Source organism: Scophthalmus maximus, chromosome 19 (assembly GCF_022379125.1).
Source record: "Scophthalmus maximus strain ysfricsl-2021 chromosome 19, ASM2237912v1, whole genome shotgun sequence".
In the NCBI taxonomy this organism is placed as follows: domain Eukaryota; kingdom Metazoa; phylum Chordata; class Actinopteri; order Pleuronectiformes; family Scophthalmidae; genus Scophthalmus; species Scophthalmus maximus.
This window is the reverse complement of record NC_061533.1, coordinates 4,872,501-4,896,315: the sequence shown is the minus strand read 5'-3', so window position 1 is coordinate 4,896,315 and position 23,815 is coordinate 4,872,501. Positions and strand designations below refer to the sequence as shown.

General features: G+C 44.1%; 3 protein-coding genes across 6 annotated transcripts in view; 2 read left to right on the top strand and 1 right to left on the bottom strand.

Annotated features, from left to right (window-relative positions):
- Positions 1-663: 663 nt before the first annotated feature.
- fbxo21 (F-box protein 21) lies at positions 664-7,523 on the top strand. 2 transcript variants are annotated; one of them, XM_047329239.1, is made up of 12 exons: positions 664-926; positions 1,501-1,636; positions 1,825-1,919; positions 2,174-2,295; positions 2,412-2,558; positions 2,793-2,929; positions 3,097-3,233; positions 4,012-4,191; positions 4,504-4,636; positions 4,871-5,061; positions 5,165-5,322; positions 6,384-7,523. In XM_047329239.1, the coding sequence occupies exons 1-12, from the start codon at positions 700-702 to the stop codon at positions 6,653-6,655; spliced, it is 1,935 nt and encodes a 644-aa protein (XP_047185195.1). In that variant the 5' UTR covers positions 664-699; the 3' UTR covers positions 6,656-7,523. The 2 variants fall into 2 exon arrangements, with proteins under 2 accessions (XP_047185195.1, XP_035496044.2); XM_035640151.2 differs by having other exon boundaries at positions 665-926; positions 1,810-1,919.
- Positions 7,524-7,627: 104 nt separating this feature from the next.
- tesca (tescalcin a) lies at positions 7,628-15,784 on the top strand. The gene is made up of 8 exons (XM_035640159.2): positions 7,628-7,842; positions 9,279-9,348; positions 9,955-10,035; positions 11,356-11,495; positions 13,061-13,122; positions 14,664-14,771; positions 14,866-14,913; positions 15,008-15,784. The coding sequence occupies exons 1-8, from the start codon at positions 7,782-7,784 to the stop codon at positions 15,098-15,100; spliced, it is 663 nt and encodes a 220-aa protein (XP_035496052.1). The 5' UTR covers positions 7,628-7,781; the 3' UTR covers positions 15,101-15,784.
- fbxw8 (F-box and WD repeat domain containing 8) overlaps positions 15,775-23,815 on the bottom strand; it is a 19,658-nt gene continuing 11,617 nt past the window's right edge. Inside the window, exons 8-11 of one of the 3 annotated variants that reach the window (XM_035640150.2) lie at positions 22,357-22,484; positions 17,870-18,043; positions 16,806-16,922; positions 15,775-16,478 (exon numbers count right to left, since the gene is read on the bottom strand). In XM_035640150.2, coding sequence (XP_035496043.2) covers positions 16,313-16,478; positions 16,806-16,922; positions 17,870-18,043; positions 22,357-22,484 — 585 coding nt within the window. In that variant the 3' untranslated portion in view covers positions 15,775-16,312. Of the gene's footprint in view, positions 16,479-16,805; positions 16,923-17,869; positions 18,044-20,328; positions 20,731-22,356; positions 22,485-23,815 lie in introns of those variants that run through there. The other 2 variants (XM_047329238.1, XM_047329237.1) reach the window with 2 other exon arrangements.

The following is a 23,815-nucleotide window of genomic DNA, read 5'->3' as shown; positions in this document are numbered from 1 at the left end:
AAAAAAACCCAATGATAATAAAGCCAGACATTAAGTTACTTACCGGTGAAGGATTAGTTTATCGATCATCTATTTACTTAACAGAACACGAATGAGCAACATTTTTAAAAAATCTATTAATAGCTTGAGGCATTGTTCAAGGGGGAAACGCCAAACATTCCCAAGTAGCTGCTTCTCCGTTGAGTTGTTTTTCTTTGTCAAACATGATCTCAGACTTTTATGTTTTGGATTGGTGGTCATAGAAAAAACAAGTAATTTCCTTTTGGACCTTAAGGAAACTGATGGGGTTGATATTTCTGATATTATGAAGTCGAGTTGAATTGATAATAAAAATGATGGTTGCAACACTGATTGTATTTTTTTTTTCTTCTTATCAGTACATCATATCAAAAGTTTCCTGTGTGTAAAACTGCAAATTCATTACAGTGTCTTCTGTAGAACATAGAGCTGATTGTCTGTAACAGAGAAGCGTTTCATTCTTCTTTGTAAATTCATGTAAAAAAAACTTCTTTTTTTAAAATATGAACAAAATTAGAAGTTCCCGGATGTCCATGAACGCACCATAGCTTTCCCTTCCCCGCTGACCGCTCGACCAATCACGGGGCCACTTCGCCTGGCGCGCCCCGCCCCGCGGCCCTGCCCCCTGCGCCATAAAGGGGCGGCGCCCGCACAATGAGGTAATCGGGGTAAACAGTAAAGATGGCGACGTCTGTAGCCGGAGATGGGCCACAGAGTCTCAATGGGATCGTGTCCGACAGGCCCCGCGCGCAGAAACTCACCGACCTGCCGACCGAGCTGCTCGAACACATCCTGTGCTTCCCCGACCTCGAGCACGTCGACGTGTGCAACGCGTCGTGCTGCTGCAAGCGGCTGCACGACGTCTGCCACGGCCGCGGGAAGGTCTGGGGACACCAGTACAAACTCAGGTGCTAGGATTTGTTCTGTTTCGCTTCTGGTTGTTTCCTATAATTGTATTCGAGTCCCGTTGTTGACTTGTCTTGGGGCTCGTTGTACTGCGATCACACAGGCAGCTTGTCAGCCGTTGACACTCTTGCTGATGATGATGATGATGACGATGATGATGATGCACCAAATTCAGCGGTTACAGTTCAGCACAGGCCGGTGGTTGTGGCAGAGCTGCGACTCTGAACAAGACAAACTGTGAAGCTCCTAAACCTCAGGGTTAAAAAAATAAAATAAAAAATGCAGCCCGGAAATCAAACTGTATGATCTTGAATTGTTGCATGTAGTAGCCCTGCTGTGATGATGTGCAGGAGATTATTACACCACTTGCCAAAAAGCTAAGCCCTCCTCCTTGGCTGACTTGGCCGCGAGCTCCACGTTACTCTCCTGAGAGAGAAAAAACTTGCAGAAAGTCTTGCAGCGTTTCACAGACGCGTCGTCGTCATCATCATCATCATCATCTGCTGCTTTCGGGTGAACAGGCTGCCAAAGTGATTCTGAGACGTGTTGCTGAAATTCTACTGCCTTCGTCAACAGATGGCCGAGGCTGCAGAGGTTCTACCGACAGAACGAGTGCTGCGACTGGCTCCGAGAATACAAGACGCGCCACCGGGTCGGCATACAAATACGGAGGACGGTGGAGTCGATCTCCAAGAGATTCTTCACAGAAGTGGTAAGAAACGTTCCCGTGCATCAGCAGCATCATCATCATCATCATCGTCGTCATCATCGCATCTCATTTATTGTTTAGTGTTTTTTCTGTCTGTGATTCGGCCTTGGTGCCGAGATAATGTGAGCGAGCTTTTCCGTTTTTTTCCAAAACTAACCCAGAGATTTGTAACTCAGCCTTGCGTTGGCCAGGTGCTGGGGGACAGCTTCGCCGAGATCGAGTCGCTCGGGATGCCGGAGCACTTCTGCGAAGACGAGCTCCTCTTCATACTCAACTCTGACAAGAGGTGAGCGCAACGCTGCACAGCACACACCCTAAAACCTCAGTACTTATCTCACACACACACACACACACACACACACACACACACACACACACACATTTTGCTGTCAACTACGGCTTTGGGTGTGTTGATCTCTTTGCTAATCCTCCCAGAGACCTCTGTGATTGATGAAAGCTGTTGTGCTGCAACACTCGCTCTCACGTCCGCCATTGCACCGTGAACGTGTCTCTGTTTGCTGTTCTCCACCCGTCATTTAGGAAAAGCTTGACTTTGAAGTACTATGCAAAGAAAATCCTTTACTTCCTGAGACAGCAGAACATCCTGAGGAGTCTGAGGACGTTCCTGGAGCAGCCCGCGGAGCGGCAGTCGGCTCTAGAGGGTGAGGCGTCGTACGGGATTCAGTCCCCCCGTTATTATACAATGACAGTTTTTCTCTGTGCATTAAGCGGCATTACCTCATGCGTTCCCTCTGTTGGTCTCTTCTGCCCCCTCTAGGTGCCGTACTGGTGGATCAGTATTGTAACCCACTGGCTGAAGTGACACTGGATGGCATTTCGGCCCAGGTGGATGAGATCGCAGAAAAAGTTAAGAAGATGGTGAGAATCAAGAACCCCTCTCACCCCAGTCTGCGTATTGCTCCAGGTGGGATTTCAAATGCAGGAAGGAAAAGTTGAATTTTTGCAAATGAAGATTTTTTTGCTCCGTTTTTTTATCGTCTTTCCAAAATGTACCAATACCAGACACGAAGGCTCGAGCCTCCACTTTCACTGCATTTTACAGAAGTCAATGTCTGTACATTTATTTGGGCACGGATGTCCGATGCGCTGAGATCTATGTTTCTCCTCCTAAGTTTAATTTCTCCCGTGTGTGATGCAGGCGACTGTTTTGTCGTAGAAGACTTCGATCTGCAGCGGCAGGTGGTGTCGGCAATAAACTCGGTCTTGTACGAGCAACTTCAGTACAAAGGCAACGAGTTTGACTACTACAATCCCCTCAACTCGTACATCCACCAGGTACGTAGACGTCTGTTTTGAAATAGTTTCTTAACAATTTTCATTTTAAATATTTCACTCGACTGACTATAATCTTCTTAGACGTCTGTTTTGAAATAGTTTCTTAACAATTTTCATTTTAAATATTTCACTCGACTGACTATAATCTTCTTGGTTTTTGAATTCAGGTGCTACTACGCCACACGGGCATCCCCATAAGCCTCTCTGTTCTCTACATGACGTTGGCCCGGAAGCTTGGAATCCAGCTAGAACCCGTCAACTTTCCCAATCATTTCCTGCTGCGCTGGTGCCAAAAACCGAGAGGGTAAAGTGTGCAATTAATAATTCCTCTAGTCACTGCCGCAGAGTCCAGCTGTCATTCACACAGTCCATCCTTTCAGCAGGTTGTGGTTTTGGCAGACATAAACCATGAGTAGTTAAATCTGACAAAAAAAACATAGAGCAGAGAATCTGGACATGGTTAAAAACTAGAATAAATAGTCAAATCATTTTACTAATTTTAATCCTGCCATACACACGTTTTGTGCACAAGCATTGTGACTACCACAGGGGGCAACAATAGCAGCATATTAATGTATAATACATTATCTTTCTATACGACCAGCACCTCACATACTGAAAATACTGTGTAGGTATATTGATGCATGCTAACCGGGTTGATAAGCAATTAAATATATTTTTTAAAGCTCGTTTCTAATGAATTTCAATGCAAGTTTAATAATATAGCACAATGCATACACAGTGGCAATTCAAAGTGCTTTACAGATGAGCAGATAAAAGAACATCAAGAAATAATGCATTCAATTAAAAGGTGAAGTGCATTAAAAAAGAGAGGGCATTGGAGGAAGTAAAGCCAAAAGGAACAGAAGTATATAAAATAGAATATGAACATAAAATAGCACATATTAAAATAAAGAAAAGATTAGTTAACAAAAAGTCTCTCTAGTTTTAAAGCTGGCTATTCATCCTCAATTTATTCAGCTTTTGAAAAGTAGTTATTTTAGCTCATAACCAGCAGTCGGACCCGGTGACCTGGCCTTTGTGACGAGCGCCTAAGATGTATTTCAACCATACTCCCGCAGGAGCGAGGACATCTACGACTTCGTCTACGTCGACGCCTTCGGCAAGGGCAAGCAGTTGACGGCCAAGGAGTGCGAGTACCTCATCGGCCACCAGGTGACAGCAGACTACTACAGTGCCATCAGCACCACGGAGGTGCTCCTCAGGATGGTGGGCAACCTGCTCAACATCGGCAAGAGAGGGTAAGAGAGACGAAACACCTCGCTTCTGTATCTCCTTCACCGGAGGGATGGATGATGGAGGCTCGACAGATGGTCAATATACGCAGGGCGATGGCGGCTGTCAAAATTTAGATTTTTCACCCACAGGAACAACTTTTTTCTCGCAATTAACACCATTTCAATTAAACCTTGAGACGAGGGCGATGGAGAAAATCACAGAGATAAATACCAAACCGATTTAGAATAACTTTGACTGGCTGCTAAAATCAAAATTGATAACTGAATGTGTTCTTCTTCCGGGTTGAATTACTTCACCCACTCTCCCTCTTTCAGGGAGGGCAATGAGAAATCCTACCAGCTGCTGAGAGACTCTCTGGACCTCTACCTCACCATCAACCCAGACAACGTGCAGTACCTGCTGCTGCAGGCGCGCCTCTACTTCCACCTGGGCATCTGGCCAGAGAAGGTCATAATAACCACGCAACCTGTTGTGAAGCAGAAATCAGATTTTTCAACCCAGTCATAGTAACAGGATTATCAAAATGTATTAAACTGAAATTTGACTGATATATAATTTGACACTTTATATTCTGCTGTGGTACAACAGTTACTTGTGTAGGATAACTGCGCTCAAGAGGTCTAATATTTCACACAACCACATTGTCCACTGAATTTATTTTGTATTTTTTTTGTCCTCCAGGTGCTCGACATCCTGCAGCACATCCAGGCCCTGGATCCCTCCCAGCACGGGGCCGTGGGCTACCTGGTGCAGCACACGCTGGAGCACATCCAGCACAAGAAACATCCCGTGGCGCCCGAGGTGAAGCGGCGCAGCGCTCCGGAGCACCTGGAGGTCCAGTATTCGGTCGGCCTCATCATGAAACACAAGAGGTGTGGGGGGCCGTATCAAGACGCCTCTTCCTTTGTACACATCGGAGTACTCGAGCTCACGTCTGCTCTTTTTTTTTTTTGCTTCTCCGCCCTCCTCCACCAGGTCGGGTTATAACTGTGTGATTTACGGCTGGGACCCAAAATGCACCATGAGTCAGGAGTGGATCACCACCATGAGGGTCCACCAGCTGTCCAGCGGAGCCAACCAGCCGTTCTACAACGTGCTCGTGCAGGACGGGACCTGCCGCTACGCAGCACAGGGTACGGCTCACACACAAGATATCCTCATAATGGATTCATGTGTTGATGTTTGAATGTTGTCTCCAATTGATACATTTTTTAAGCTATCAGGGCAGCAATTTTTTTTATCAAATATTTAATATCTTTTTTTTTTCTTCTAAAATGTCTCTATTTCTATTATTTTGCCAAGATATTTTTTATTTATTTACTCCTCTAGAGTAATATGCCCTCCATGTTTGGTGTAAATCTGCCCCCTGGTGTGAGTTATTAAGTGATTTGTCAGTTGTTGAGTTATTGAGTGATTTGTCAGTTGTTGAGTTATTGAGGGATTTGTCAGTTGTTGAGTTATTGAGTGATTTGTCAGTTGTTGAGTTATTGAGGGATTTGTCAGTTGTTGAGTTATTGCCCTGCCTCTGTCTGCGCTCACACAATAAATTTAATAAACTAATATGTTATCTTCTGAAACCAAATTTTAAAAAAAAAAAGGAACTGCTAGTTGACAAAAGTATATAGACAGAATTTTACTCGGGCAAATCAAGATGATCTGTTGTAACAAATTAAATCACTGTCGTATTGTGAAACCGTTTAGCTGCCATGTTTGACATAATATAATTTTCATGCTTAACCTACAGGTGCACCCTCCTGAAGAGTCTTTATTAGATGTTACAGCTTCCCTTGGGCTTGAAACTAACGTAGCTCCCGAATGAGTGTGGAGTTCATACTGTGTCTGTTGAGCCTGAAGAACTCCCTGTTACCGCAAGACTGATGGTCGTCATTCCTATAGATGAAATAACGGCTGCAGGCTGGTCTGAGCCTAACGCTGCCTTGACGTGCAAGTCGGAAGATCCTACTCCCCGCATAGATTACAGATTAAAATGATGTACACAAGCAACAGTTTATACTTGTTGCAGTGTTAAAACTAGAGAATTATGTAACATCCATCACTGAAACTGTTCCTCTTGTCCGCCATGTTGAAAGGTTCTGGTCGCCTCAACTCGGGAACTCGGGAATCAAAATGATCTCGATGTATATCAGTAATGGTTTTGTTTGAATTATTCCCAATTTTTTATTTTTTTTTCCAGAAAACCTGGAGCCCCACTCGGCGCCGCTGGAGATCGGCCACCCGGAGGTGGGCCGCTACTTCTCCGAGTGCGCCGACACCCACTACGTGGCCAACGAGGAGCTGCAGACGCGCTACCCGGAGGACGCGAGCGAGACCCTGGGCACGGTGCAGGCGCTCTATCACAGACCGACACCGACTGACTCTGGGAACCGAGAGCAGGAACCTCCTCCTCCTCCTCCTGCTGCTGCTGCTGCCTCGGACCAAAACAACCACCACGCCATGTCCATGTAGCCAAGTGGCAGCCGTGCCCCACAACAACGACATCATCATCACGCTTTCAGACCCAGGCAAAGCGATTTACTGGTCACCCCATTCTCAATTTACAGTCCAGTTAGTTGCTGCTTTTATTGCACACACTCATGGCCATGACATACGTAATCTGTCAGGTTTTTTGTGGTTTTTCTAACCACAGGAAAATTTATGTTCACATTTCCACAAGTCTGGAAAACGCGCGGCAAAGGCTGCTAATATTCCTGCTCGGAGACACAGAGCCAAGTGTATTTGTGGTGAAGACGAAGCTCAAACGACACGAGTGACGTTGTGGTGGCGCATTTCTCACAACCCCCCCGAAAAACATTGCAATCTTTAAATCCGGTTTGGAAAAAGTAGCAGTGATAATCTGCAAGTTGAAGAAAAACATGAACATGGGTTTGAAGTAGCCCCCCTAAGTGTACTCAGTAAATTCAGGATGGGTATCCAGGTTCCGTAAGTCTCCGTTTACCTTTAAAATAAAACAAGGAATGCGCCTTTACCCATAGTTCCATGCATCCCTGCACCCAGCACCAGTCAAACATGCCCCCCCCCCCGCAGTCACAGTGCCACAGAAAAGATTCTAAAAGGGAAAAAAAAGACCTTATACTTTTAATTCCTTGTGTTTTAATCCCGAGTTTCACGCACTTATGAAAGTCCAACTTTCACATTTCTAGACTAACCTTTTTTTGTCTTCTCTTTTCTGTATATTTACATAAGTAATACATGTATATGGGGGGAAAACAAAAAGAGGAACCAATAAGGAACCCTCACTGACTTGAAACAGAGCTATGAAGAAATGACAGATAAAAGAAGAAGGAGAAGGAGAAATAAAGCATTTCAAGTTTTACTAGCTTCTCTCTGATTTGTTTGACGAAGCTTGTGGGGGGGTGGGGGGGGGGAGCTCTTTTCACTTTATCATTGTAATGCGCAATTTACGAGGGAGCCAACAGGTGACCGAGCCACATCAGGGGTGTTTAGGACCTCGAGGACGCCAGATGTGGACTGCTACAGTTCCTCTGTCCCGCCGGTGGCAGCGCGGCGAAACCGAAAAGTTGATCCAGTCGCTCCGGATCGTGCGTCCTGACGCGCCAGTGGATCGGCGGCGATGGGAGCCTCGCAGACGCGCACCGGGAACGAACACCAGCATCTGATGGACAAGACTGGATGTAAGTAGATAGAGAATGAGACCTCCATCTCTTCAGTCTCGGTGCAGTATTTGCACCGTGGTTTGTGCGTCAAGGAGCGAAATGTGATCGAGGAAATGCGAGTGGGGCCAAGACGCACGGAAACCCGCTCATCCTGTGACGCGACTTTTAGTTTGACGTGTTTCTATTCGATTTCATTTATTTCTCATTGTATCACAAGTGCTGCGAAATCGGCCAATAGTGTGACGTCAAAGTATATATATATTTATTTTTTTTGGATAACCGACGACTCAAACAATCCATCATGTGACTTGTGAATAATTTGGCTCAGTTTTAGAATAATGTAAAAAAAAAAAAAAATGACAGTGTGGATTTTTCTGGTTTGCACGGTGTCACCAGGCTTTCGGTGCGTGGATGGAAACGTTTGACACCACAGCGAAACCAGAAGTGTGTGTGTGTGTGTGTGTGTGTGTCTGTGCGTGCGTGCGTGTGTGTGTGTGTGTGTGTGTCTTTTTATTTTTTTAAGAGAGGGCAGGATCTTGATGTGGAAACCGTTGCATGCAGTGGCATGTACAGAGTGCAACAAGTATGGGATGGAGTTTGGATCCCTTGGGGGGGGGCTGAGGCCCAATAACTTTATTGATACTGTACACAAGTGAGACTTTGAACTTTTTTTATTATTATTATGGCCTTCATTTCCTCAAGGTGGGACTTTCGCCCTGGTTGTTTCTCTCTCTGCGGGGCCGAAGTGTAGGGAGATAAATATCTATGGTGATTTTTTTTTATTGGACACTGATGAAAATGTTTCATCGGACCACAGTAGCAGGCATGTGCCACAAGGTCCTGTCGTCTGTTTCGCTCTCCGCCTTTGGCAAAACTGTTTTTTGTAATTGTGCCAAATTGATTGTTACACCTGCATCTGGGAAAACTCGTACACACACACACACACACACACACACACACACACACACACACACACACACACACGCCACCGCCCACTGTGGCCCAACGAACGTGTACCAGCATGAGACTGTAATCTGTGTCAAGCTCCACCTGGCTCTGCAAACATCCTTGTTGTGAGACTGTTTTATTCATTTTTTTTAAAAAAGAAATATAAGTGTCTTCAGAAACAATTGAAAATGCCAAACCTCTTGTCTTGATGTGCAATCAGCCAGCGCCAGATTAGGATCTTTAAAACCTTTTCAGTGTGTCCGGGCCACTGGCGAGTTAATGATTCAAGGAAGCCCTTTTGAAAATGGTATGGAAAAATCACAAGCCAATCATGCCGCCGCTGCACGTCGTGTTTGCTTTGCCATTAGACTGATAGAAGAGGAGCTGCACCTGAATGCAGCCGCACGCGAGGGGATCGAATGCATTTTTGCTGCATGTTAATCATTGCAGGGTTCATTTACAATTTTAGACGTGATCCTTGTTTCTTTTTTTGTCTTTCCCCCCAGTTTCGTCGGAGCAGATCAAAAACCTCCGCAAGCGGTTCCTGCAGCTGAGTGGAAATGAGGAGACGATCAGGTAAAATGGAAAGATTCAAATATTTTTATATACAGTGTATATGTATAAACACCTGGCCGCTCCCGTGTGCCCCAAAGCTTTGTCGGTCAGCTCCGCACGTGGTTTTACATGGAAACTATTCCACCCCTCAGCAGCAGCAGCAGCCGCCGCCACAAAGGATGAAATACAACCTGCATGTGACGGTCGCAGTGATGAATTGTGGGTATTTCTGGTGTCTGGCATCTGGCACGGACGCAAAAAGCAAGCAGCGTATGCGTCCGTGCCATACGCAGGCGGAACCCAATGAAAACGCAGGGCGCATTGGACAAATAACAACGCGTCGATGCGTCGGCCACACGGAGCTGACACACACTGTACACACACACACACACACACACACACACACACACTGTACACCACACACACACACACACACACCCACACACACACATGCACGCTGGTATAGTGATAAATCACAGATTCCTTCCCTTTCAAGAGAAACAGAGAAGACACACATGTTGTCCACAGAAGTCAGCTCTTCTGGCGGTTTACCTTCAGACAGAGATGCGATACTGTGACTTCCCTGAAATAACGCTGGACGTGGACTTTCTCTTGTCGCACCCGCAGCAGAGAGCACCTGGACACCATACCGGCCCTCGCCGAGAATCCAATCAAGGCGCAAATCATCGAGGCGTTCTTCGATAAGAGGTGGGTGTCGTCACATTGCCCGCGTGCCACACTGTTGTCTGTCGAACCCAAAATGGCTAATGGTCGTTTCCGGTTCATATTATTCGCGCGATCGCGACATTATTTTGAATGAAAGACTTTCAAAAACCCCATTAAACAGTTGTTTATTCAACCCCTGGACGTTAACCAGAAACGGCGACACGTGCGAAAGTCTGACGCTTGTAAAAAAAAAACCCTTGGTCAACTTGTCCGGGCCACAGCTGTAGAATATCTATCAGATGAATGTTTGTTTACAAATCTCAGTTTCTTCTCTCAACCTCCTCCAATATTAAATACTCACACCAGCCTTTTGGATGGAGGAATTTCCTTCCCGGCCCCCAGATGCACAAGGAGAAGATAAATCTTTTTCATGGTTCCTGTAACCGAGTCCTCATTTAAAGGAATAGTTCGACCTTTTTCTTTGGGAAACGTGTGGAGAATGTCGATGCCACACGCGTCTGTACCGGAAATACGAAGGAGATTGGCTCATGTTAACTGTGCATGAACACTAGACACAAGGGGAAGGTGTTGGAAGAAGGCGTTTCTCTTTTTCTTTGTCTTTCGGGCAGTGCCGGGTCTCCACCCGCTGAATATCTGCAGTGAGTGGCCCTTCCGACCAAATCATTTGATAAGCGTTGGATTTAAATGGAAGGTTCAACGTTTAAATTCTTATAATTTTTAAAAAAAAAGTTCAATCAAACTCTCGCGCGTTTAGTGGTTCATTTCCGTTTCTTTCGTCGAACGGACGTTGATGTGGATTTCGGCCTTCAGCCAAGAGCAATGCGTTGCAGCCTGTGAAAACACACACACAGTATGTAATTCATCCATTAGCTAGAAAGGACCCAACATTGTATTGGCTCTGAAGAAGAGGCAGTTTGTGTTGACACCTACGAGGCCTGGCGCACTTCCTCATGCTTTGGAAAGGCAAGGCCAACAAGCCCAACCACAATATGGGACGGTCCAATAAACTAAACAAGCGAGTCTGTGAGTGTGAACATGTGACCGTGGATCACATGCGTCCGAGTCATCTGCACAACGGGGACCTGAAGGCATCAAATGCAAAAACACATTGTTAAACTTAAAAAAAAAAAAAACAACTTTTCTTTTGGCTTCCGATTCTCGAAAATTGGATTTACCACGGAATCTATTTTTCAATATTCTTCACCAGACAAAAACACAAGATTACGCAGACTGACGGACCGACGGTCCGATCATCTGGAAAAACTTGAGAGGATGGTCGATGGTTTGAGAATGTTGAAAAATTCTAAACCTGTGTTCATTTCTCCGGCCCCCGGGACCCAGGAACCAGCGCGGGGACGAGGCGGGCGCCTTCCAGGAGATCGGCTTCGAGCAGTTCCTCATGGTCATGTGCCACTTTCGCCCGCCGACGCTGAAGATGACGGCGGAGGAGAAGGAGGCCATGAGGAAGGAGAAGCTGCGCTGTGAGTAGCTCCCCCCCCCCCCCCCCCCCCCCCTTCCAACAGCATGCGCAGCTGTTCGAGGACTCCTCCCCTTCGCACGCCGTCCGCGCGCGTCTCGGTTACAAAGTACTAGGAAACGAGCTCGTCCTGGTATGGCAAGGCGGCGGCGGATATCTCATTTCAATGCCGTGCCGCCGGGGCGGTGTGGTGGCGATGGCATGAGCCGCGTGTGTGGGCGCCGGAATGCCTCGCTGCGTTGGAGCGGCTGGCACTGATGAGTCTCGGGGTTATGTTCAGGTTTGTTCTGTTAATCTCTTAACAGGAGTTATTGAAGTTGATGAACGATAAATGTTCCCCCTTCAACCAGCCTCGCGTGATGTGCGACTTTTAGTTTCTTGGCTTTTTTTTTTTCTGCTTCTTCATGTTCCCTCCTGGTATGCAACAAGGTAAGATAAGGTAAGATATGATATAATATTTCTTTATTCGTCCCACAATGGGGAAATTCGGGCGTGACGGCAGCAAAGTGGACGGGACAATATATAAGAAATTTTGAAAAAAGGGTTAGTATGTACAAAATTTTACAACAAAAATTACATTAAATTAAAAAAACAAAGTTATTAAAAAAAACTATATACAGAGCAGTAGCAATAGTTGCACATGAAATATTACAAATGTAAAATATAAATATTGCACAGTTAGTTATTGCACTGGTGGCCTTACTGTCAGGAGAGTGATTATCTATTTTTTTATTTCGCTGAAACCATTAATGAACACAACCCTCTTTGCTCTCATAATTACGGAAGCCCCGGTGGAATTTTAAAAATATATTAAGTATTTTGCGCTCTAATGTGGTCATTTTATGGTTCATACGTGATCTGTCACACACTGTTCACGTCTCGTCCGGGAGAAATTGGAGGCCGAGGATGGAGAGAGAGAGATAGACACGTGCACGTTCTCAGGAAGTCGAAATCCACCGGAAGAATGTGTCGCCATGCATTTTGGGAAACCAGTCGATTTTTTCCCGACTCCGTCAGAACGCGCAGATCACGTCCGAACGAGAAAATTGTAACGTGGGAGCGAGAAACTCATCTAATTTTAACGAGTACGTTGTGGCGTTTTTAAACGAGGAAAATGGTCACGCGACAACGTGAATTTGTGATATCTTTAATTCCGCTGTGGCAGTTCAGCGCTTCCGTACATAGTGACACAGTTCTACGTCTGTCAAAAAAAGGAAAAGGAAAAGGAAAAGAAAAGATGGGACAATTCCACATTGAAAGCCAACATTTCATCCGGAAGTGCAGCACAGTGAAAATGTCATCAGACGTCGCCTGAAGGAGGCAAACTGGTATCTTGTCCGTAACGTGAAGAATCGTCACCGGGCTGTAAATGTCGCCATGAAGGAGGAGGAGGAGGAGGAGGAGGAGGAGTGGTGGTGAAGGTGATTCGTCGCCTCGGCGTGATTGTTCACATTCAGCAGGGGTGGTTCTGGTTATTCTACTCCCGTATCATAAACACCCCTCTAATCACGGCTTCCTACTAGTAGGATCCTGCGTTCTGATGATGGACATGTCCTCCTCTGTCCCCAGTCCTGTTCAACATGCACGACACGGATAACGACGGCACCATCACCCTGGAGGAGTACAGGAAGGTGAGGCCACTTGACCAGGCTCTGGGGGCGGGGGGTGGGGGTTTATAGGAGTTTTGTACGCAAGACATCGGACGCCCGTGATCGAATGCATGTATTTTGTCCATTTTGTCTGAAGGGTAAAGATGTAAACGACACAGAAGGAATATTTGGGCAGGACATACAGTAAGTAGAGGAGAAGAGAAGGGGAAGATGTCGCTCCTCTTCAGGACATTTGCACAAAATAGTATTTCGAGGTTGTTATTGACATTTCCACTTTTATATTTGAAATGCAAAAGGGGGAAAAAAAATTCAATCTTCCTCATGCCTGGCCCTAACACTCTTCCGTGATAAACAGCAAACAGTTCTTTAAAAAAAAATTAAAGAAAGTGTGCGCACCATACAGACCTGAAGGATTTTGTACAGGTGCATATACTTTGAGCGCGGCCACGAATTTACAGGTTCTCCAACTGATTACCCCCTTTTCAGATTCGAAGAACCGCGGCGCTATTCTAGAAAATGGCACGATGCCACTGGTCGTAACAGTCATTTCTTCTTTTTTTTTTAAGATTATATTTTTATCTTTATTGCCATTTGGCAGAGTACAAGTACAGAACCAATGAAATGCAGTTGACATCCAACAAGAAGTGCAAAAGAAGCATTAAATACCAAGGTGCAGGGTTACAGTGACAGAGAAGGAGTATGGAGGGTTTTGTACAGAGAGTATAAATAGACATTCTATATAAATGATATACATGTAATATATATGTATATATTGCACAGGGCATATAGAGGGTTATGTTAAGAGAGTAAAAATAGACATTCTATATAAAATATATATATATACAAGAAATATACATATATGTATATATATGTGTGTGTATATATATATATATATATATATATATATATATATATATATATATATATATATATATATATATATATGTGTATATTGCACAGGTTTTTGGACATATTACAGTGAAGGTAAACAATAGCTATTAGCTTTCACGCTGCCTTGACCCCATACAGATCGACAAATGTGTAATATACAGTAGGAGGGGAGCGACTCCAGCGGCCTGTCCACACCCGTACAGTCACCTGACAACAAGAGGTGCAGTGTTGATATGCATACACGTGTAAATCACTGTATGCATGTGTTCCGGCCTTCAAAGCTCTAATTAGGTTCCATCATCTTTGTTAAAATTAAAAAAGAATCTTCCGATTGGCTATAGCGTAAGAGAAGAATTCCGTCATCATTGTGAGAACTTTGATGAGAACGCAGGTCAAAAGAAAAAAACCTTGAAAGGTCGTTTTTCTTTTCACAAAGACTAAATTAAATCCAAATAGTTTTATCACATTTAGAACTCGTCTGGAAAAATACTTCTCGGTTCCAATCGTCTTTTGACCTTTGGCGTCATCTCATCAAAACCAGTTGGGTAGCCGCCCATTGAAATGTTGTTCTTCTCGCCTCTCCGTGTCATTTGGCTCCGCCCCTCCTGTGGCTCTGATGCAGCACCGAGGGGTTTTTTAATGGAGCCGTTTGCGTTTTTTTTCAATCCGAGGTCGTGGAGGAGCTCCTGTCGAAGAGCGGCGCCATCGGGCAGGAGACGGCCGAGGCAATAGCAGATGCGGCCATGTTGGAAGTGGCGAGCACGAACGTGCCGCACATGGTGAGGGAACTCGACCACAACTGAATTGTCCTCTCATGAATTCTCACGGTTGTACGTCTTTAATTTGTCTTTTTTTTTATTATCTTAATTTTAGGCCCCAGATGAGTTTTATGAAGGAATTACATTTCAGCACTTTGAACAGGTTTGACGCTTTCTTGACTCTTCCACCTGATCAAAAATAACAGTTTAAAATCAGACTCTTTATTTGTTTTGTCAATTTTTCCATCCGCCCACAGATACTAAAAGGGCTTGAAATGGAGTCCAGGATGAACATTCGCTTTTTGGACGTGGACACCACCACGATGCGTTGTGGGAGATCGACCTCTTGAAGGACAAACATGTTCATGTGGCTGCTGTTTTGAGCAGAACCTCTCCAGTCCTCGAAGGGAATGAAGCCAAATACTTTTGGATATATTTTGGGACGACGAGAAATAACCCCTTTTGTTTTTTTCTTTTTCTTTTTGAATTAGGCCTGTCTGCTGCTGACGCAGTCTGACTACGTTCAAGTGCTTTGGGTCAAAGGATGTTGTTTTCTCAGCGTTCAAGCATTCTGACCTGATATAATATCTATTTCCTGTCTTCTGTCACGCTCGTGTTCACTTCTGTTCCAACGTCAGACTAACACACTACCTCTCTCTGCGTTCGGCCGATCGATAAATCTGTAATGTAGCCAGCATGAAAAGTGAAGGATTCTTTGTACGTGTCAGTTGAAGTCCGTTGTGCCCAGCGGCTGCTCTGCTCTGGGATCCATTTGTTATATGGCTGCCGTCCAGACACATAACATTCCCCCTGCAGCTCCAGAATACGTTATAGGTTTTAACTTTATCTGTCACACTTAACATCACCGAATTTACGAATTATTACAGACTTTGCACAGAATTATGTTGATGAACGACATCAATTTAACACATTAGAGGCAAAACAAATGCATGTGTAAGATGTTTTTGCAGAGAAACTAATGAATAATGTACTAAGAAGAATCAATGAAATGTAGTAAATGAGGTAGATACGAACTTTTTCTTTTATTGATGTTGCACAGAGTCATTGATTAAAATCCAGGGATCCAAACTTCTTATTAAAAATTCAGTAATTTAACAGTTATGGTTTTACAAGGTTGTGATCTAGAGCTGCAATCTGCATTGTGAAGTAAAAAATACCTACTCAACGGTTAAAGGGGCAGCGAGTGATTTTAATCCAATACACTTTTTGTAAAAAAATCTGCTAACATTTCCTCAGGGTCCGTGCACCAGAAAAAAAATAATTGGGTTTTCGGCTCAGACCTGGCTCTGCAAATTGACAAACAACAAAAAAAATGGTGCGGACCGCACCACACAACCGTGTGTGTGCAGTTTGTGAACGTCACTCCCCCGTCACACGTGAAGAGACGTGCTAGCGACAGACGCTAATCGCTCACTGCCCCTTTAATAGACATACAGGATAAATATCAAATTTCTTGATTTGAATAAGATGATTAAAATAAAATTTAAAAAAAGGTGAAACTTCCCGTTGTCTGTCCAGTCACTCGCTGGGTCAGGCTGTCGTCAGTGGGACGGATGGGAGGCCGACACCCGGTCGTACGGCACCGTCAGGCTTATGTTGTAGTTGTAGCCGTGAGACCCGATGTAGTCCGACCTGCAGATGGGCAGGATGTTCTCCTGCGACAGAGCGTCCTCGGAGAAGTCGTAGTGGCAGATGACCCCCCGGTGTCTGAACGGTTAAAGAAGAAAAGAAAAAGGTCAGCGAAAACATTTCAATTTGAACGAGTTTAACTAGTGAGAATTGGAGGGAAACAGGCGAGTTGCTCCCCCTGTTTCTGGTCTTTATGTAAATATAGGCAAATTGTAGCTAAATATTTACCAATGAGAAAGTGATATCAGTCTTCTCTTTGCTTTCGGTGCACAGAAATACTCAGTTCACGGACTTAATTCTGGTTCAAATACGGGGTTTTTTAATACACTTGTGGGAGACGTGAGGTGGCTTCGGAGAGAAGAAGAAGAAGAAGAAGAAGAAGAGTGTGGGAGTGAGATCAGTGACCTGCGGTGAGCTGTGAGGTCGTCGTCTGTGATGCAGGCGCCCCGCGGCGACTTGTCGTCCGGGACGTTGGCCGTCACCAGGGTGCTGGTGTCGAAGCGCACGTGCCTGACGGGATGCCTGCGGGACGAGAGGGCAACGCATTCATGCATGCGACGTATTCTGGAACCGTTTTGTGCAACAACCGTATTCAACGCGACGTAGCACATGGCGACTCACACGGAGGTCGGGTCCACCTCATGGAACTATATTCAACTCATTCAAAGTTGACGAAAAAACATTGGTTCTTTGTTATAGGGGATTATACATATATGAACACATAGTTAGGGACAATATATTCAATTTCTGTGAATAAGTTCTTCTAAATATTACACACTGTAGCTTTAACTGATGTGACATCATTTTGAATCAGTCATCGGCTCCAGAAAATCACATTTTCAATCTTAGTTTTGTTACTAAATTAGTTCCACAAAACTTGTCCTGCATGCAAGCAGCATGTCTTAATACAAATAACGAACAATGTGTCCGCGTTGCCATATAATAAACATATTATAACACCAGACACTGTTTTAGTCGTGGCAATAACTTATAAGACAAAACATAAATGGCTTTGGATAAAAGCCTTAATGAACTCTGATCTGAAAGGGAAACAGCACAGCTGGAGCATCACAGATACAAAACCAGAGCTGACCTATTTGAAAACTGTTCAACGTGCACACACGTGTAGAGATGCAACAATTATTCGCCAACTATTTTGATAATCGATTAATCGGTTCAAGTCATTTCGTTGAAAAAGAGGGCAAAATTCTCTGATTTTCAGCTTCTCAAATATGAATATTCCCTTGTTTCTTTGCTCCTCTATGATAGTAAAACTGAATATCTTTGGTGTGTGGACTAAACAAAACATCATCTTGGAGCTTTGGGAAACACGGTTTACATTGTTCATCATTTTATGGACCAGACAACTGTTCGGTTAATCGAGAAAATAATCAACAGATTAATCGATTATGAAAATAATCGTAGGTCGCAGCCCTAAGCGCGTGCGTCTTTGTCCCTCCGACCCTCACCTGTTGTGCATCTCCCACAGCTTGGCTCCCATCCTCATCTCCCACACGCACACCAGCCCTTCGCCGCCGCCGCTCACGATCTTCCAGTCGTCCGCCTGCACCGACGTCACGCCCAGGTGGTGGGCGTACAGGGACGCCACGGACGAGCCGGCTCGCAGGTCAAAGACCCGCACCCTGAATCGCGGCAGAGAGAAAACATGTGATTTTATAATTTTTTTTTCCCCTCCACCGTCGCCAAGTGCTCTGCTCATTGTGGGATTTGTTGGGTTTTCCTTGTAATATTGTAATATTGACCTCACTATGTAAAGTGCCTTGAGACAATGTATGTTGTGATATGGCGCTATACAAATAAAATTGAATTGAATAGAATTGAATTATTATGATTATTGTGTGCTTATTACCCAGATGTTGTTACTGGCGACATCTGGTAACACTGTGTTAATGTAACGCTTAAGTGTTTTTTTTCTTTTAGAATGAGCACAATGGTTGAATAATAAATGAAGTGAGTACAAAGGCGTCAGTCATTTCCAGTGAAGCTGGTCATTGTGGATTTCACTTCCTGTTAAACAGAGGCGGAGATCTCATACCAAGACGGCACAAGAGAGAGTAGAGTTTGTCAAAGAGTGCATTCATTTGCACACAAAAGGAACATTATTCTTCCTCTTATTGATAGAAGCAGCATGAGAAGCTTCTTCTTTTTTTTTTTACATTCCAGCCGAGAGACCGAAGACAAATAAAGACCGGAGCAGATGCTTCTTGCAACTGCAGACTTTATGCTCCTGACGTATTTTCCCCTGGCCTCTATCTAAAAATTGGTACTAGACAAGGGGATAATAAACAAGAGCAATAGACGTGTAAACAATATGAAAAATATATTAAGTGTGACACTGAGATGGAAACCAAAGACTCAATAAAAAAAGGAAATGTGGACAAATCAGATGAGGCTTGAAAAATCAATTATGGTACAAATGGAGCAACAACATAGCAGGAGAAAAAGCAAAGAAGTATACAAAGTGGACAGTCTTAAACATAAAGAAGCCGAACATTAAGATATATTCAAATTGTGAACAAAAATGTGTAGTTAAAATAACCTGTTAAAAAGACAACATTGTAAATACTCTATAGAAATAGTGAAAATAGACTAAGAAATAAAATACAATTTTCAGTATATTGAAAAATGTTAAAAAATAAATCAAATATAAAATATATTTTAAAATATCATTAAGTTTATAAAGGATGTGTCTAGTGTTTGTAATGCTAAATACTGGCTTATATATTACACATATCATAACGAGAATCATATACGGTGTATTATCAGAATATCAGACTATACAAACATGGAGCTAAGATACAAAAAAAAAAGAAAGACGTGTTTCACATCAAGTAATACAAATACAGAAGTGGTGAGAGGATTATTAACACTGGTGGTTGCGGCTGACGAGCTTAGACACCAAGTTTCCCCTTTCCGCATTGTTTTATAGTTTTGTTTAAATAACTATTAATGTAGTTTTGTCTTAATTTTCATATCTTTTTTATTGAATTACCCCGTGTAATTATTTCAATCAATATTCTAAATTCTTCTAAATTTGCTTATTTTTTACTTCGTGCCTTAATATACATGTTATGTGCTATTTTACAATTATTATAACAACGTTAAACTTTTGAATACAGAACAATGAATTAAATCGTACTTTTAAATCACTGCTGAAAGACATTTCTACAGACTTGCCTTTATGTGATGACATCATTAATTCTTTCTAATTTTTATTTAATTGCTTTTATGTGATGTCGTGGTTGTTATTGTTCCTATTCTCTACATTTGTATTGACAAATTTTACGTGATGTTGTCTTTTCCTTTTATTTCTTAATTATTTTTATTAATGTGAATCCATTTTTGCGAATGCCCTCCCCGAGTATCCCGCGTCTGCTCTGTCTGTCTAAGCACTTTGAAATGTGAACCCCTGCTTTTGGAGGTGCAATATAAATAAAGTTATTATTATCATTATAACAGTAATTGTGTGAGTATTTATCATCTAAAAAAAAAAGGCAATAGGAGGGAGCAGGGTTTTTCTGCTCGCTTGGCTGTCACGAGCAACACGAGCCCAGGGGAGCTTCAGCTCCATCTGTTGTCACCGTGGCTTCATTGCAGCGGAGAGCGTCCAGGACATGACTCCGTCCAGGCTCCAAGACCTCATTACCATAATCCAATTCACTTTGGGGACTCGGGCAGATTTCATTTCCGCCTCCATTTTTTTTTCTCTTTAAAGAATCAGAGTTTAACGGCTAAATGGGCACGTGGACCTGTTGTCTGCAGTGAGCTGTGTGTGTGTGTGTGTGTGTGTGTGTGTGTGTGTGTGTGTGTGTGTGTGTGTGTTTAGTGGCATTACGTGATGGAAGCACACACATTTCAACAACGAGGCCCGAGCTTGACGGGGCAAGACAGCAGGGAACCATGAATCTGAATGCCGGGAGGCGACTCGGATCGTCAGCGAGGCCGGTCGGCGGCCCAGTTTCGTCTTTTCATTAATATTAATAAGGAGCAGCTCGGCCCCGGAGGAGAGAAGAGGGGACGACGCTCGGCGTCTAACCGCCAAACGGCTTCCTACGGCAGGACGAGACGTTAATCGTTATACGCACACGGATGATCATGTTTCACAATGGATTTCTGTGTGTCTGTATGTCAACCTGTCCAGGGTGCGCCCCGCCCCTCTCTCCCTCAGTGTCAGCTGGGAATAGCTCCAGGATGGATTTTATATTTGATGCTAGACTGTGATTTGGTGAATCCATGTCGTTTTTGATAATCCACACGAATGGCTGCACAATGACGAGGTGTTGGTCCGTGTCTGTGTCCATCTGTGTTCCTACGATCGGACAAAGAACGAATTAACCCAATTCAACAGCAGATGAAAAAACAACTGTGTACACACAAAGGTAAAAAAAAAAAAAGAAAGAAAAAGATTAATTTAGGGCTTTTTGTTTTCAAGGACGTACTGGACAAATTCAAATGTTGACCCGAACCCGATGACGGCACTAAAGGAGAAATATTTCAGTTTGGATCAAACGGGTGGACAGAACTGACTTACGTCGTATTGAAGACAACTTTTAAATTAGCAGGAAAGAGTCGAGTAAGTGACCAACAGCCACAGGTGTTACACTCTTCATTTTTCCCCCCTCTCTTATTCTGTGTATCCAACCTCGCCCTCTGCCCACATCTTTCCCCCTGTCGCGCAGATCTGGCCTGCGTCCACACAGCCCCTTATCATCAGGACCCCTCGTTTGCTCCCAGGAGCCCACGGAAGGAAAAGCAGAGGGACAGAACTCGCTTGGACCCAAAGAATGGACGAATTAGGCTTTGGCCTTCAGCCACGCTGTCGCAGTGGCCAAGATCGGACGCCGACTGTCCCTCAGCCGTCTCCCCCTCCCTCCCCTGATTTCCATTTGTCCTCGACTGTGCGCCGCATCAGCTGGGGCCAAAGTGGAAGAGCCAAGCTGGGGTGTGAGAGTGTGTGTGTGTGTGTGTGTGTGTGTGTGTGTGTGTGTGTGTGTGTGTGTGTGTGTGTGTGTGTGTGTGTCTGAACAAAAAAACTACACATCCCTCAGAAAGAAAAGAACAAAAAAACATAAAGGATAAAGACTCCACCGTCATTCTGGCCAGAAAACAACTCGTTGATTCCTTCATTCAATTGATGCCGTTTAATTATTATTCTTGTTATAATAAAAAACAAAATTTTCTTTTGGCATGATAGAGCATTTTTATCTGCCTTTTTTTTGGAGTTGCTAGGTGTCATAACTAGTTGAATAAACTAAACAGAAACGAAACAAAATGCTGCGGTTCTGTCTTTCGCTCGAAGCCAAATACTTAACAGCCAGATGGACCCGGTGCTGAATAGAAAACAGCGGGGGCAGCTTCGGACGGAGACGCGCCAGGGATTTCTTTTTTTGTCCTCCCTCTCCTGCCAGCGACCGCTAACAAGTGCGGCACGGATGAGAATGGCTCTTTTATGTGCCTCTTTCCTCATCTGGAGAGCCAGGTTAGCCGCGTGGGCAAGCGTGTCGTCGCCGGGCGAGATCAAGATGGGACGGATTCTTTTTCTTCTCCTCCTTCCGCAGCATTCCAGGTAACAAAGGGGCTGGATTTTTCTATTTGAGAAGATAAAAACGCTTCGCATCTGAGCATTTCAATGCCTCCTCTTGTCTTCCTTTGTTCGCACTAAAGCAGCTGAAAGCTTTTGGCGGCAGACGGACCGAGAGGTGTGAATAATGCACAGCAGAGCCTGTTTACCCCACGCGCGTTTTCTAAGCACCTGTTTTCCTCTGCGAGTGTAGCCTCGGCCTCCTTCGTCAGGTGCCACGGCGAGAAAACTATTTGCAATCTGGAGTCCTTGGCTCGGTTTCATCAACTTGCGACGATTCGTAATCGGGAGATTCTGCCCATGTGCAAGTCCTTCGCCTTTTTTCTCCACCCGTGCGTCTACACGTTTTCCTACCTCCTGTCCTTGTTCCCGCACGCCAGCAGGTGAGGGGGGCTGTCCCTCAGGTTGATGCAGGTGAAGTCCCCCAGCGAGCTGCCGACGCACACCGCGGATTTGCCCGTCTCCAGGCTGTAGACGTGGATCTGAGGGGATCGAAGAACACACACGGTGAACATCGGGGCCCGTTTGGATTGATGAACCAAGTCAATGTGTCCACAATGCACATCCACCAAATGTACAGTATAAGTGTGCTGAAAGACAAACTGAGAATGAAATTAAATAGGACATGCCCATTTCGCAACGGTGAAGAAGCATTCAAAACATTGCTGGATCCAGAACCAGGATGTGGTGGATCCCTCCCAATGTCCAATCACCTGTTACCACGTCCGAGACAAAATCTTTTGACAAAGTCTTCATGCAATTCTGTCCCTAAAAGTATCCCGCTAACAAACAAACAGACAAACTAAGGTAACAAACAAGACACGGGTGAAAACGTTTCCCCTAAATTTCAAAGATTGTGAACTAATAGGGGGAAAACTCCCACTAGGGGCGGGGGCGATCTGGCTAAAAGAACACATGACGATCTTTTGGGAGAGAATCACGATCCACGATCTGAATCACGATTTTTCTCTCTCTCTCTCCTCAGTACGCTGGTACTCTCTTCATTTAAAAAAAATGAATATCTGTTGGTTGTAATGAACGCACGCGCAGTTTTACGTTGCAGAAACTTCCCCCTTGATATGATCGATTCCTCTGAAAATCTGATCATACGCCAAATTAAGACCAATTCCGATATATTTTTAAGTTCATCTGACTTGGACATAAAAAAAATATATATTTTATTTTTATTTTATTTCAAATCCTGTACGATACAAGAAACAATCCCACAAAATCCCCGCCTCAATAGTGTTAAACTCTGCACAATGTGACACTTACACATTGAGATGGAGCTGAAGATTCAGGCCAGTAATATTACAATATTATTATATTTTTATTTTAGTTATTTGCACTGAAAATTTGTAATTCGTACAGTTGTCGGTGTGTTTTTAATTTTAATTTTGAACAGTTGTTTGCATTGTTTTTTTCTGTTGTTTTTTTTGTGGACAACTACTCTATGTGCCTTTGGTTTGCCCCTCGGGGACAAATAAAGTTTCTTGAATTGAATCGAATTGCGATGACAAATCATTAATCAAAGTCATTAATCATTAGTCAAAAAGTAACTACCTGCAGTCAGTGACGCCTTGTCCAGTTAATTACATGCAAAGCACCACTTGGATGCATTCCCGTTAAGTGAGTAGGAGGATGAACAGCATCGCCTCTGGCTCAAAGACGTCCGCAGCAAACTTTTCTTCCTCTACACAAGTTGCAATGATGTCATCTGGAGCTGGCCTAATTGGTCAATTAGCGGCTGGTGTTGTTTCTCATCCAAAATGAGACGGAACAAACAGGATGGCCGCCAGGCAAAAAAGTGTCT